This window comes from Vombatus ursinus, unplaced genomic scaffold, assembly GCF_900497805.2.
Source record: "Vombatus ursinus unplaced genomic scaffold, bare-nosed wombat genome assembly UNPS02014811.1, whole genome shotgun sequence".
NCBI classification, from domain to species: Eukaryota; Metazoa; Chordata; class Mammalia; order Diprotodontia; family Vombatidae; genus Vombatus; species Vombatus ursinus.
In genome coordinates, this window is record NW_020954589.1 from 16,417,320 (window position 1) to 16,431,821 (window position 14,502).

Genomic DNA, 14,502 nt, shown 5'->3' on the forward strand with positions numbered 1-14,502 from the left:
CTGATTCATATTTTTCTTGGAGGCTTTGGATGTAGAAGCTTTGACTTTATTGTCTTCTTCTAGTTGGTTGTTTTGATCTTCTTTGTCACCAAAGAAAGATTCTGTGGTCTGACCTTTTTTGTGCAGTTTGCTCATGATCCCAGCCAATTACTTGAGTTTTAAACTCTTTGTTAAGGTAGGGGTCTGCTTCCGGTGTGGCGAATGTACTGTCCCAAGCTTTGGGGGTTTTGTGCAGCGGTTTTTCAGAGATACTTCTAGGTATGATCACAGGCAAGATGTTTACTCCTTTCGTGGCCTGTGCTCTGGTCTCGCACTCTTTTCTGCCTTGGAACTGTGGGGATTATTCCCTCTCTACTGCCACCACAAGCTCCACCATGCCAGCCCTCCTCCTCACCCCAGGATTGCCACCCAGAACTGTGACCCAGATCCAAGCACACGCAAAGCAAGAGAATTCTGCCTCAACATCAGCAAAGATATCCCTGCAGTCCTCCTCTGATCAGCTAATCAATTGGCCCTCAGTCTGTGGGCCAGAAGCTCCAGAAGCAACCGCCACCCAGGGGCTGCTTAGGGATTGGGGCTAGGAATAAGCTTCTCTCTCACCATGGTCACAGACTTTTCCTACTGACCTTCTAAGTTGTCTTTGGCATTTGTGGGTTGAGAAGTCTGGAAACTGCCACAGCTGCCTGTGATTCAGTCCTCTGCAGCCTGCTCCTGGTTTGCTGAGGCTTGTTTTGCCTGCATTCCCATGCTGAACTGCGTTTCTCCCCCAGCCTGGCACAATAGACCTTTCTAATCAATCATCCACGTTGTCTTGGGCTGGATATTTGTTTCACACTGTCTTTTTGTGGGTTCTGCTGCTCTAGAATTTGTTTAGAGCCATTTTTACAGGTATTTGGAGGGGTTTGGGGGGTAGTTCAAGCAGGTCACTCTACAATCTTGGCTCTGCCTCTTGCGGTTTTTGAAGGAAATATTTTTTTCTTTTAAATTGCAAGATCTTTAATATATGTTGGATATAGCTTAATGAGCTATGCTCCCAAACTATCTCTTATCTGTTCTGTCTGTATTCACTGTTTATATGCATGGAGAAAATTATGTTGCCTTTTGCCTTTTAATAGCTAAATTGGCTATTGGCCATGTAGTAAAACTTGGTAATAGCTTTGTAAAAACAATAAATAGGAAAGAATAAAATTAGGATAGAGGTTGGGGAAGGAAGAAGGAAGAAAAAGTGAGATGAACAGATCAGATAAAGAATTTTAGTATGAAACTGCCAATGAAACAAATAATGAGGTTTTCAAAATATCCCCTTATATGTGAGAAAGATCAACTTTTTTTTCATTATGCCTAAAAGGCATAAATCTTCAATTCATAGGAAAATGGTTTTTATATACTGTGGTGGAGGTGTTATATACTGTGGAAAAGGTAGAGAACTACAACAACAGAACAAAAATAAGATGGTAGCCAGAAAGAGAAAAGCAGACAGAGAATCTTTAATGACAATAACAAATCAAAAGTAAAGCTAAATTAATGCATGGCAAAAAATACAAAGTCAAGATTTTCATATTTTATAGGAACAATTTCCAAAAAATTAAATTTAAGGAAGTTGAAGTCAGATATATCAAAATTTAAATTTTAACACAGTCTTGTCCTTCCTTTGAAAATTATACATGAGTACAATTCTGGAAGGCTATTTGGGTAACTTATTCTGGAAGAAAAATGATCAAAATCTGGGAAAGTGGGACTTAAAATTATATAAAGAAAGAAATAACTGTCAGAAAAAAGCTGATTCAAACAGCAGCTTGCTTAGCGTCTCTTGACAAAAATTCTCAAAGTTTTCCTGGTTCTATGATTAGCAGAGCAAAATGTAAAAAATCACACACATGCACATATATATGTTTTTGTACACCAAAAGACACTGATAAGCCGTGACTTTGAAATGATGGGCATCTGTATACATTGTAGAGGGCCTCCCAACAATGGTCTCCCTGGCTTGTTCCCTTCCTGAAGTTTTCCCTTGGCAATCCAGAGTCTAATTTATTTTGCTTCCTAACTAGGAGCATTAAGCTTTCATACAAGCACTCAGGCAAACAAAGCCATTAAACATAGATGAGACAAGGTTAATTCAAGGCAGTAAAGAATGCAGGGAAGACTAATAAATGAGTTATCAAAGCAGTGGGGAAAATTCCTCATTGTGACCCCCATTCCCATTATCTCCCCAAGTGACTGGGGCAAGACAGTACAAATTACTCTGAGAAGCCCTGAAGAAATCACTAGAAACACAGGAGGAGGGAAGGAACAAAGCTGGAAGAGAATTTTGGAAACCTTGTCACAATCAATGGCAAAGGGAAAAAAATGAAATCAAAAATACAAGTTAACTTTAAAAATTAAAAATTACAAATTGTGAATCATGGAAAAACAATATTTCAGGAAGTCATGATTTGTTGGTACTTCTTCCACCAAGGCAAATTGTAGATTTTCTGCACATTAATAGGCTACCTTCGAGGATTGCCATAGTGAAAAAAACAAAAACAAAAAAACAAAATACTATGTACCGTAAACATTTTTTGGGGGAATAATAAATTTCATATTCTCATTTGGCTAAATGTAATTGTTATGGTACAGATTTTTAGCATTTGATAAAATTATACCAGCAGCTATTTTATATATGAAGAATTACAGGAATTTTTAATTGGGGCAGAAAGATCTGTTGCCACGACTCTGGGTTCATTAACTTTTTTTCTGCTCCATTTTTTTCTTCTTCAAGTTCTAGTCCATTCTTGGTATCTTTGGAGTAGATGCTGTTAAAGCATAACACCCCCTGGGGCTTATTTAGAATGAGCTAGAACACATTTATAATTTACCATTGGATTTCTTGGATTAGGAGCTACTTGGGCTAAGGAAGTTGGGCAACCCTTTGGGGTAGCAATGAACAGAGAGTATCTGGAGGAATCAATGATGAGTGCTTCGTGGCTCAGCAGTGCTGATGGAAATTTCTGTAAGCTCAAAGGATATATGTTTTAAGGCCTGGTAATTTTGGCTGAATATTTTCTGTTTTCTTAAAGAGTAGTTGACCAATGCTTCTGAGAAGATGCTGGAGATTAACAGTAGTGGGTGTCTTTTAAGGCTCAAATTCAGCTCCCACTCCCTATTAGTATTAATATCTGTTCTAAGTACTAATAATAAATGAAACAGCAACGAAAACACATTGACTGAATCACTTTTCTAGCTCTTGATCCGTAATCAAGTAAATAATTATTAAGGCTCTTAAAAAGTCTCCTAAGGAGCTTACATTTTTGTGTGGAGATAACAAACACGGAAATAAGTATATACAGAATAACCATAAAGAGGAAAATACAGATAAATACAAAGTAGTTAAATACAAGATGGTTTGGGAGGAGGACACTAATAGTTTGGGGGGGGGGCGGGTCAGGAAAGGCCCAGGTACAGAAGGTGGTGCTTGAGCTTCATTTTGAAGGAAGAAAGGGATTCATTTGCTTTGGTGGTGAGGAGGAAGTGTATCCCATGTGTGAGGGAGGGTCCCTGAAAGGCTTTGGAAACAGAAGGTGGACCATCAAGAGACAAGAGAGAGAAAGAGAGAACTATAATTACAAAGCTTTGAGTCCACTATTTCCAGCTTCTATATCCCCAAGGAAGTAAATACAAACAGGGAAAACCACCTTTTACAGGGATACTCCAAACAGTACTGTGTATGTAGTGAAACTCGGGAAAAATCAAATGGCCATTTGTATGGGTAAAGCTCAATAAATTATAACAGCTTCTTGTGTTTGTGTGTGTATGCTCTGATTGCAATTGCAAAAGGTATGTGTGTCATCTGTCTGTATATCTGTACTTTTGTTGTTGAGTTGTCTCTGTTATATCCATTTGGGATTTTCTTGGCAAAAGATACCAGAGTGGTTTGCCATTTCCTTCTCCAGCTCATTTTAGAGATGAACTGATGAAAACAGGATTAAGTGACTTGCCCAGGGTCACACTGCTAGTTAGTGTTTGAGGCTGAATTTGAACTCAGGTTCTCCTGACTCCAGGGCTGGTGCTCTATTCACTACAACACCTCGGTACTCAGTATCTGTACTTTAACAGAATTTAGAGAAGTGATGTGTAAATAATGTAGAATTTAATTTGGTGTGATGCCACTGATTAGGGGAATTTTGTTATGGGAACACTGAGTGCATATGGGTTTAAATTCTGGCTCTTCTATTTATTTACTGAGTGACATTGATCCAATTACTTAATCTGGTCCTCATCTGTGAAGTAAAGTAGTGAGACTAGATGACCTCTAAAATACTTTTTAATTTAAATTCTATATTTTGTTAAGATAATTGCACATAACTAAATCCAGAGTTACTTTTGCTACTCTGGCCTTATTTTTCTCTCCCTTTGAGGCTACTAAGTGGCGCATTGAATACTGGGTCTGGAGTTAGGAAGATCTGAACTCAAACCAGATCTCAAAACTTACTAGCTATGTGACCCTGGACAAGTCACTTAACCTTCATATGCCTCATAAATAGAGGTAATAATAATACCTACCTCCTAGCATAATTGTGAACATCAAATGAGATAATATTTTTAAATCCCTTAGCACACTGCCTGGAACATAGTAGGCACTTAATATATTCTTATTACCTTCTCTTCCTCCTCACTCTGCCCCCAACTTGTCTTCTTGTGTGGGTTCCATAGCATGAATTGCTTTGCTAGTAGTAGGTTTTCTAAAAACTGACAAGTTTTATGTAGCTCACATTTATATAGCACTTTATATTTTATAATATGCTTTTGTCCTAAGGATCTGTGAGGGACAGAGTTATTGCCCCCACGTTGCAGATGAAGAAACTGAGACCCAGAGATATTATATGGTCATATAGCTAGTAAGTGGATAGAAAAGATCTGAAGCCAGTTCTTCTGAATCCAAGACTTTTTCCAAAACACTGCCTCCGAATAGTCTATCAAATGGCAGATGTATCAATACTTTCCATTGCTTAATCTTATCCTGAAGATATAAATTATTATAGTATTTCTATACGTCTTCTAGGAGTCACATCCAACTATTCAGGCTGGATATCCGTTATAGGTTGCTTTGTCATCTTCCCAACTCTACCACCAGGGATCATCTTTTCAAGCTATATTGAATCTGTTACTTTTCTGTGATTGATTCACTATCATATACTGTCTTGGTTGTAATTAGGTCACTGGTAGATATTACTGCTTGAGACTGAATCCCTGTTATTTATGTAAAAATCAAATAACCCTCCAAATGATCAGGCAGAAGACTTAAGCAAACTAGCTGAAATTGTAGTTACCCTCCACAGAAGCTTAATTTATACTCATCAGTAAGAACTTATTTGTAAGAACTTTTATGTTCTTACTAGATTTTTACAAGAAAGTTAAATATAGAAATATCTGTAGAGAAAATAAAAATAAAATTTAATAAATTGATATATAATTTGCTATTTTAACTCTTAATAGGGTCTTCTACAGTATTATGATGAACTATGCCAAGAAGTACCTACTGTGTTTGTTAATTTGATGGCACCCAAAATGAAAAAGGTTGGTTATCCTGAAAGTATACTAAAACAAATATAAGGATCCTTTATCTGTTAGCAGCTGTTTGCTTTTATATAATTTATCTTTTAGAGAATCTATAGTCGTACTATGGAAAAACTGTAAGAGCCCTTTGGAAAACATTCCTTCCTAGCCCATTTGTAGTGCTTTACAATGTATAAAATAAGTATATGTGTACTGTGTTTGGAGGACAATACAGTCCTAAATACCATGGAACTTTAAAAATCTGACATAGTATATATTTGGATATATACGTATATATACATATATACACCAATAATCAGTTAAAGCGAGTAGTGAGAGATAACCAGGAAATACCAAAAAGTGATCTTCAGTAAAATGAAAGATTATTTATTTTACAAATAAAGACAATGTAGTGTTTCCTATAAATACAGATGTATTACTAATGGAATATTTTATTTTTAATCTTTATAGGTAGAATCGGTGTTGAGACAGGGATTAACAATATTAACATGGTCATCTCTAACATTAGACAGTTTCTTTCAAGAAGTTGATTCAGTTATGAATATGTTTAATCAGCTTTTAAAAAAGGTATGTTCCTGATGTTATATAAATAAAAACACTAATATTTTTATTTGACTTAGGATGTGATTAATATTTTATAAATTTATTAAATCTGCTTAAAGGGTAAAACTTCTATCTGAAAGTGAATCTCACTAAATTAAAAATAACATTTTTCCATACATTTCATTTACTGTTGTACTGAGTATTTGTAGGATTTAGGTTTTATTTTGATCATTTCTTCAAATTAAGAGGTACTTAATGTACAGGATGTAAGATTTACATGAAAATACTGTCTAACAATTGTAATTTCTTTTATTGATTTTGTGTTGTTTTCTCTTAACTGCTTGTGTAGAGTATGGTACTTAACAGATACTCAATAAATATTTATTGTTGTGGCCATCACTAAGCTTTCTCTCAGACTATATTATCTCTGAAATAATGCCCGACTCACCAATCCTTCCCCCTACTTTCATTTGTTATTGTTGTTGTTCAGTTGTTTCAGTTGTGTCCAACTCCTTGTGACCCCATTTGGGGTTTTCTTGGCAAAGATACTGGAATGGTTTGCATTTCCTTCTCCAGTTCATTTTATAGGTGAGAAAACTGAAGTAAATGGAGTTAAGTGGCTTAGGCCAAATTTTAACTCAGGAAGACTTAGACTGGCACTATATCCACAGCATCACCTAGTTGCCCCTTCATGTACTTTGAAAAATTCCATCTTTTTCATGAAACCCACCTCAATTGTTTTTAGCCTTAGAGGCACTGGAAACAAGTCATTAAGGTATATAGGGTAATATATGTAATATATAAAATATAATATATAATATTTACTATAATTATATTACATGTGTTATAATTATATAATATAAGGTATATTAAAAGTATATAGGCATGTGTGACAGTGCTTTAAAATGCATTAATGTTGAATTTAGTGGAAAGAACACCAGATGTGCATTATATTTAAAATTCATATCTATGATTTCATTGGTTTGGGGAACTCATATTATAGAAATTCCCCCTCTTTGGTATGAATCAGGAACTCAGCTCTAAAGGCCTGGGACAGAAATTAGGAAGATCACAGTTCCAATTTGTGTTAGATGCTTACTAGCTGTGTTACCTTGAGCAAATCACTTAAACTCTGCCTCAATTTCCTCAATTGTAAAATGGGGTAGTAATATCACCTACCTCTCAAGGTTGTTATGAGGATCAAATTGGATAATATTTGTTAAGTGCTTAGCACAGCACCTTTCCCTCATTATGGTCTCAGAGTGCTGTCCAGGGGGCATCGAGAGATTTTCATAACTTGCCCATGGCCCCACAGCCAGTATGTATCAGAGGCAAATCTTTAGCGCAGGTATTCTTGATTCTAAGGTCAGTCCTTTATTCCTTAGGCCACATTTTCCTTTCTTACGTGTCACCTTGTGCAGGTTGGGGTTAAATCATTTCAGTGCTTTGGTCCTGTTTCCTTACATGTAAAATTAGGTTGATTGACTAGATTATCTCTTAAGGGTTTCTTCCTGCTCTAAATCCTATGAAATATTGATCCTGTGTTACCAAAATGGTACTAGTGAAATCTCATTATAGCCTTACTCCATACTCCAGTTTTGGAGTGTGAATATATAAGCAATAAACATCTAAAGAGAACATAGGTGAGGCTCTTATTAGGAATGAATAATAGCAAGAGGCATGACCAACTAATGGATCATAAGTCACAGACTCATTTGTAGCATGATAATCATAGAGTGGGGTTAAAGGTATTTCTGCTTTTCACTCTACTTTGGTGATACACTATAATGCATTGCCCATGAGTAGAGACAGATGTGTAAGGCTTCTAGTTTCAAATTTCTACATTCTGAACATTAAAAAAAAACACACACATAGACAGTACTAAAAGAGCCAAAAGTGTTTTTATTAATGAAGTCCCTCCCTTTTTTTGTAGGTCAATGACTTGTGTGAAATGCATATTGATGCAGTTCTAAAAGAAATATCAAAAACGTTATTAATTTCTCTACCAGAAAGTGGTGCAGCAAAAGTGGAAGATATGTTAACTCTCAATGAGGTAGGTATCATTCTTACATATCTCATTGTTAAATCATGTTATATGAATATAACCTTGCAAGTTAAAAATATAAATTTGCAATATAAATTTTGGGTGTGAAATTGGCTGGAGCTGTTTATCTTGGATCTCCAGTGCCTAACACAATGTCTTGCATATAATAGGTCCTTCACAAATGTTTGTGGAATTGGATTGTATAGTAACATTACTAAGTCTCATTCCTCCTGCCTTTCTCTTTGCATTTCTTTTAATTATCTAATGTTTCTTGTCCACATTTATTTCCCTTCTTACCTCTTTTGACCAGCCATTTCATCATTTTTTTTCTTTTATCTTATTGTCTTATTATTGTCTTAATATATTATCTCTTTAATTTCCTCTTAATTTTCTTTGCAACTTTTTTTTTTCTGTTCGTGTGTACATGTGATCATGAACCTTTGTGTATGATGAATAAAGCTGACAAAGGTCAAGGGCTTTGGGACTTAGAGCTTTTTCTTTTCTTCCTCTGAGGGCCAGAGAACTGCTAGAAGAAGCCTTGGTAGCTACGCCTTTGACTATAAACTTTTTGCTGGTCTGACACAATATGAAAGTAACACTCCTCCCTCTCCATTTTTCTCTAGTAGCGATAATTGTAATTCTGTAATTTAGAAGTAAGTTATAAAAATAAAAAGCTATATAAATCTAAACTATTATTAGTATTAAAATAAAATGTAAATTATTACTTTTGTAGCGGGTATATCATATTAACATTATATATAAATAACTAAAATATATTTCATTGTTTGATAGCATTACACAAAGGAATGGGCTGACATATTGAACCACAAGAGCAGACATGTGGAAAAAGCTGTTGTTGAACTTCTGTCAATATTCGAGTCAATTTATGAAGTTACAGATCCTAAGAAAACTTCAAAACTAACAGCAGGTAATTAATCCCTAATAGTAAGAGAGAAATTCTGGGAATTGAGACTTATAGATCATTTTTCCTTTACAACTTAGCTAGTTGTTAGTTCTAGTTAAGTTTGAGAACCATAGACCTTCATAAAATTATAAACTCTGTAAGGGTAGGTGCCATTTTTTCATCATCATGCAAAACATTTCCATATTAGCCATATTGCAAAAGAAAATGTAGACATCCCCCCTCATGAAAAATAAAGAAACTTTAAAAAGTAAGATTAAATCTGCATTCAGATTCCACCAATTCTTTATCTGGAGGTGGATAGCATTTTTCCTCATAAGTTCTTTGGAATTCTCTTGAATCATTGTATTGCTGAGAATAGCTAAGTCAGTCACAGTTGATCATCATACAATATTGCAGTTAATGTGTACAATGTTTTCCTAGTTCTATTCATTTCACTTTGCATCACTTCATGTCAGTCTTCCCAAGATTTTCAGAAAGCATCCTGCTCATCATTTCTTATAGCACAATAGTATTCATCACAATCATATACCACAACTTGTTCAGCCATACCTCAGTTGATGGGCATTCCCTCAATTTTCAATTCCTTGCCACTATAAAAAGAACTGTTATAAATGTTTTTGTGCATTTAGATTCTTTTCCCTTTTTCTTTGGAATACAGGCCTAGAGGTTGTTAAAAGCGTATGTACTGTTTTATAGCCCTTTGGGTGTAGTTCCAAATTGTTCTCCAGAATGATTGGGTCAGTCATAGCTTCACCAATAGTGCATTAGTCTCCCTATTTTTTCACATCCCCTCAAACATTTGTCATTTTCCTTTTTTGTCATATTAGCTAATCTGATAGGTGTGAGGTGGTACCTTAAAGTTGTTTTAATTTTCATTTCTCTAGTCAAGAGTGATTTAGAACATTTTTTTCATATGACTGTAGATAACTTTGATTTCTCCTGAAAACTGCCTATTCACATCCTGTGACCATTTATTAATTGGGGAATGATTTGTATTCCTCTAAATTCAGTTTGCTATGTATTTGGGAAATGAGGCCTTTATCAGAAAAATTTCTTGTAAAATTTTTTCCCAGTTTCTTGCTTTACTTCTAATGTTGGCTGCATTGATTTTCTTTGTGCAGAAACTTTTTAATTTGATGTAATCAAAATTATTCATTTTACATCCCATAATATTCTCTATCTCTGGTCATAAATTCTCTGATTATCCATAAATCTGACAGGTAAAATATTCTATGATTCTCTAATTTGCTTTTATCTCCTTTTATATCTAAATCACATACCTATTTTGACCATATATCAGTATAGAGAGTGAGATGTTTATACCTAGTTTCTGCCAAACAGAAATTTTTGTCAAATAGTGAGTTCTTCTGTTAAAATCTTAGATGTTTGGGTTTTCAAAACACTAGATTACTATGGTTATTTACTCCTCTGTATTGTATACTTAATCTGTTTCACTGATCCACTACTCTGTTTCTTGGCCAATACCAGATTGTTTTGATGATTACCGATTTGTAATATAGTTTGAAGTCTGGTACTGCTAAATAACCTTCTTTAACATATTTTTCATTGATTCCCTTTATGTTCTTGACTTTTTGTTCTTCCAGATAACTTTTGTTATTATTTTTAGAGCTCTGTAAAATAATTTTTTGGTAGTTTGATTGGTATGACAGTGAATAAGTAAATTAGTTTAGGTAGAATTGTCATTTTTATTATTTTGATTAATGTGTCTCCAGTTGTTTAGATCTGACTTTATTTGTGTAAATGGTATTTTGTAATTGTGTTCATATAGTTACTGGACGTTTCTTGGCAGGTAGACTCCCAAATATTTTATAGTGTTTGCAGTTACTTTAAATGGAATTTTTCTTTGTTATCTCTTGCTGCTGGAATTTTTTGGTAATAAAAAGAAATGCTGATGATTTATGTGGGTTTATTTTATATCTCTCAACTTTGCTGAAATTGTTAATTATTTTGACTAATTTTTTAGTTGATTCTCTAAGTATACCATCATATCATATATAAAGAGTGATAGTATTCTTATTGCCTATTCTAATTTCTTCAATTCCTTTTTCTTCTTTTATTGCTATTGGTAGCATTTTTAGAACAATAATGAATAACAGTGATGATAATGAGTATCCTTGCTTCAACCTTAATCTTACTGAAAAGGCTTCTAGCTTATTCACATTACAGATAATGCTTGTTGATGGTTTTAGATAGATATTACTTATCATTTTAGGGAAGACTCCATTTGTTCCCATGCTTCTAATGTTTTTAATAGGAATGAGTGTTGTATTTTGTCAAAAGCTTTTTCTGAAACTGTGAAATTTATAAGAGATTATATGATTTTTGATGTTTTTGTTATTGATCTGATCAATTATGCTGGTAGTTTTCCTAATATTGAACCTGCTCGGCATTCCTGGTAAAATTCCCACCTGGACGTAGTGTATGATCTTTATCGTATATTTCTGCAATCTACTTGCTAGTATTTTATTTGAAATTTTTGCATCAATATTCTTATAGGAGATTGGCATATAGTTTTCTTCTCTGTTTTTGCTCTGCCTGATTTAGGTATTGGCACCGTATTTGTGTTGTAAAAGGAATTTGGCAGAGACTTCTTCTTTGTCTGTTTTTCCAAATAGTTTATATAGTATTGGAATTAATTGTTCTTTAAATGTTTGGTAGAATCCACTTGTGAATCTGTCTGGCCCTGGGGATTTTTTCTTAGGAAACATATTTATGGTTTGTTAAATTTCTTTTTCTAAGATAGTGTTCTATTTCCTTTTCTGATAATCTGGGCAATTCATATTTTTGTAAATATTTATCTATTTTACTGATATTTTCAGATTTATTGGCATATAATTGGGCAGAATGGCTCTTAATAATAATTGTTTTAATTTCCTCTTTGTAGGTGGTAAATTTACCCTTTTCATTTTTTGATACTGGTAATTTGATTTTCTTCATTTTTTTTTTTAAATCAAATTAACCAATGGTTTATCCGTTTTTTTTTCATAAAACTAGCTCCTTAGTTTTATTTGTTGGTTAAATATTTTTCTTACTTTCAATTTTCTTAATTTCTTTTTTGATTTTCAGGATTTCCAATTTGGTGTTTAATTGGGAATTTTTAATTTGTTCTTTTTCTGATTTTTTTGAAGTTTCATGCGCAATTCATATATCTGCTTTTCTCTCATATTGATGTAAGTAAGCATTTAGAGATAAAAAATTTCCCCTAAGTATTGTTTTGGCTGCATCCCATAAATTTTCATATGTTGTCTCATTGTTGTCACTGTCTTTAATGAAATTATTGATTGCTTCTGTGATTTGTTCTTTGGTCTAATCATTCTTTAGGATTAGATTATTTAGCCTCCAATTAATTTTTAATCTATGTTTCCATGGCCATTTATTGAATTTTTATTGCATTGTGGTCTGAAAAGGATGCATTTAATATTTCTGCTTTTCTGCATTTGGTTGTAAAGTTTTTATGCCCTAATAAGTCGTCAGTTTTTGTGAAAGTGCCATGTCCAGCTGAGAAAAAGGTGTACTCTTTTCTATTCCCATTCAGTTTTCTCCAGGGGTCTATCATATTTAACTTTTCTAAAATTCTGTTCATCTCCTTAACTTCTTTCTTATTTATTTTATGATTAGATTTATTTAGATCTGAGAGGAGAAATTTGAGGTCCACCACTAGTATAGTATTAATATCTATTTCCTCCTGTAACTCATTTAACTTTTCCTATAAGAATTTGGATGCTCTGCTATTTCATGCATATATATTTAGTATTGATATTACTTCATTTTCTGTAGTACCTTTTAGCAAAATATAATTTCCCTTCTTACTCTTTTAATTAGGTTTATTTTTGCTTTTTCTTTGTCTGAGATTGTGATGAAACATAATAGATTCTGCTCCAGCCACTTATTTTTACTCTCTGTGATTCTATGTATTTCATATGTGTTTCTTAGAAACAACGTATTGTTGGATTCTGATTTTTAATCCGTTCCACTGCTTCTGTTTTATGTGTGAGTTCATCCCTTTTACTTTTACAATTATGATCATTAACTGTATTTTTCTCCATCCTATTTTTTCCCTGTTTATCTTCTCCTTTTTACCCTGTCCCTCCTCAAATTTTTTTTTCTGCTTCTGATTACTACCTCCCTTAATCTGCCATTACTTCTATCAGACCCCTTCTACTTCTTTTATCCTCTTCCGTTACTTCTTCCCTGTAGGGTAAAGTGAATTTCTATACCCAACTGAATGTGTGTGTTATTCCCTATTTGAGCCAGTTTTGATGAGAGTATGGTTCAAGTGTTGCCTTCCATCCTTTCTCTCATCTTTCCCTTCATTGTAAAACCTGTTCTTTTCATGCCTCTCTTATGTGAGTTAATTTTCTCTGATCTTCCTCTCCCTTCCCCTTTTCTCACCCCTTCATTTTTTTTGGGAAATCACCCCAACATAATCAACTCATACCCATCCCCTCTGTCTATGTAGCCTCCTTCTAAGTGCCCTAATAATGATAAAGTTCCTAGGAGTAACATATATCATCTTCCTATACAAGAATGTAAACAGTTTAACCTTATTATGATTTTTCTTTCATATTTACCTTTTTATGCTTCTCTTCATTATTGTCTTCGAAAGTCGGATTCAGCTCAGGTCTTTTTTATCAAGAATACTTTAAAGTCTTCTATTTCATTGAATGCCCATTTTTCCCCTGAAGGATTATATTTGACTCAGTTCTTTGCATGTCTGAGCAATGAGGCCTTTATCAGAGAAACATACTTCAATTATTTTTCACAGTTACTATTGCTAACTGTATTTCCCTCCTTCCTATCCTCCCCCATTTATTCTGTTTTCTCTCTCCTTTCACCTTGTCCTGCCTCAAACGTGTTTTGCTTCTGACTACTCCCTCCCCTAATCTGCCTTCCCTTCTATCACCCCCCCTTTTTATCCCGTTCCCCTCCTAGTTTCCTGTAGTTTTAGATAGATTTTTGTACAATTGAGTATTCATGTTATTCCCTTTTTGAGCCAATTCTGATGACAGTAAGATTCACTCATTCCCCATCACCTAGGCTCTTTTTTTATCATGGCTTTCAAGTATTTTCTAATGAAATATTTCACATTTTCTTCCATTTTTTCATTCTTTTGATTTTGTTTTATTGTCTCGTGGTTTTTCAGGGAGTCATTATCCTCTACTTGTCCAATTTTTATTTTTATTTTTTTGGTGAGGCAATTGGGGTTAAGTGACTTGCCCAGAGTCACACAGCTAGTGAGTATCATGTGTTTGAGGCTGGATTTGAACTCAGGTCCTCCTGACTCTGAGGTTGGTACTCTATCCACTGCACCTCCTAGCTGTACCCTTCAAATATTTTTTTGTTTTTGTTTTTGCTAGGCAATGGGGTTAAGTGACTTGCCCAAGGTCACACAGCTACTAAGTGTCAAGTGTCT

The 14,502-nt window shown here is 34.2% G+C and overlaps 1 protein-coding gene across 1 annotated transcript in view; it reads left to right on the forward strand.

Annotated features, from left to right (window-relative positions):
* DNAH8 (dynein axonemal heavy chain 8) overlaps positions 1-14,502 on the forward strand; it is a 404,075-nt gene that overhangs the window by 86,196 nt on the left and 303,377 nt on the right. Inside the window, exons 18-21 of the mRNA XM_027876336.1 lie at positions 5,476-5,556; positions 6,007-6,123; positions 8,033-8,152; positions 8,936-9,071. Of these exons, the coding sequence (XP_027732137.1) occupies positions 5,476-5,556; positions 6,007-6,123; positions 8,033-8,152; positions 8,936-9,071 (454 nt within the window). The remainder of the gene's footprint in view (positions 1-5,475; positions 5,557-6,006; positions 6,124-8,032; positions 8,153-8,935; positions 9,072-14,502) is intronic.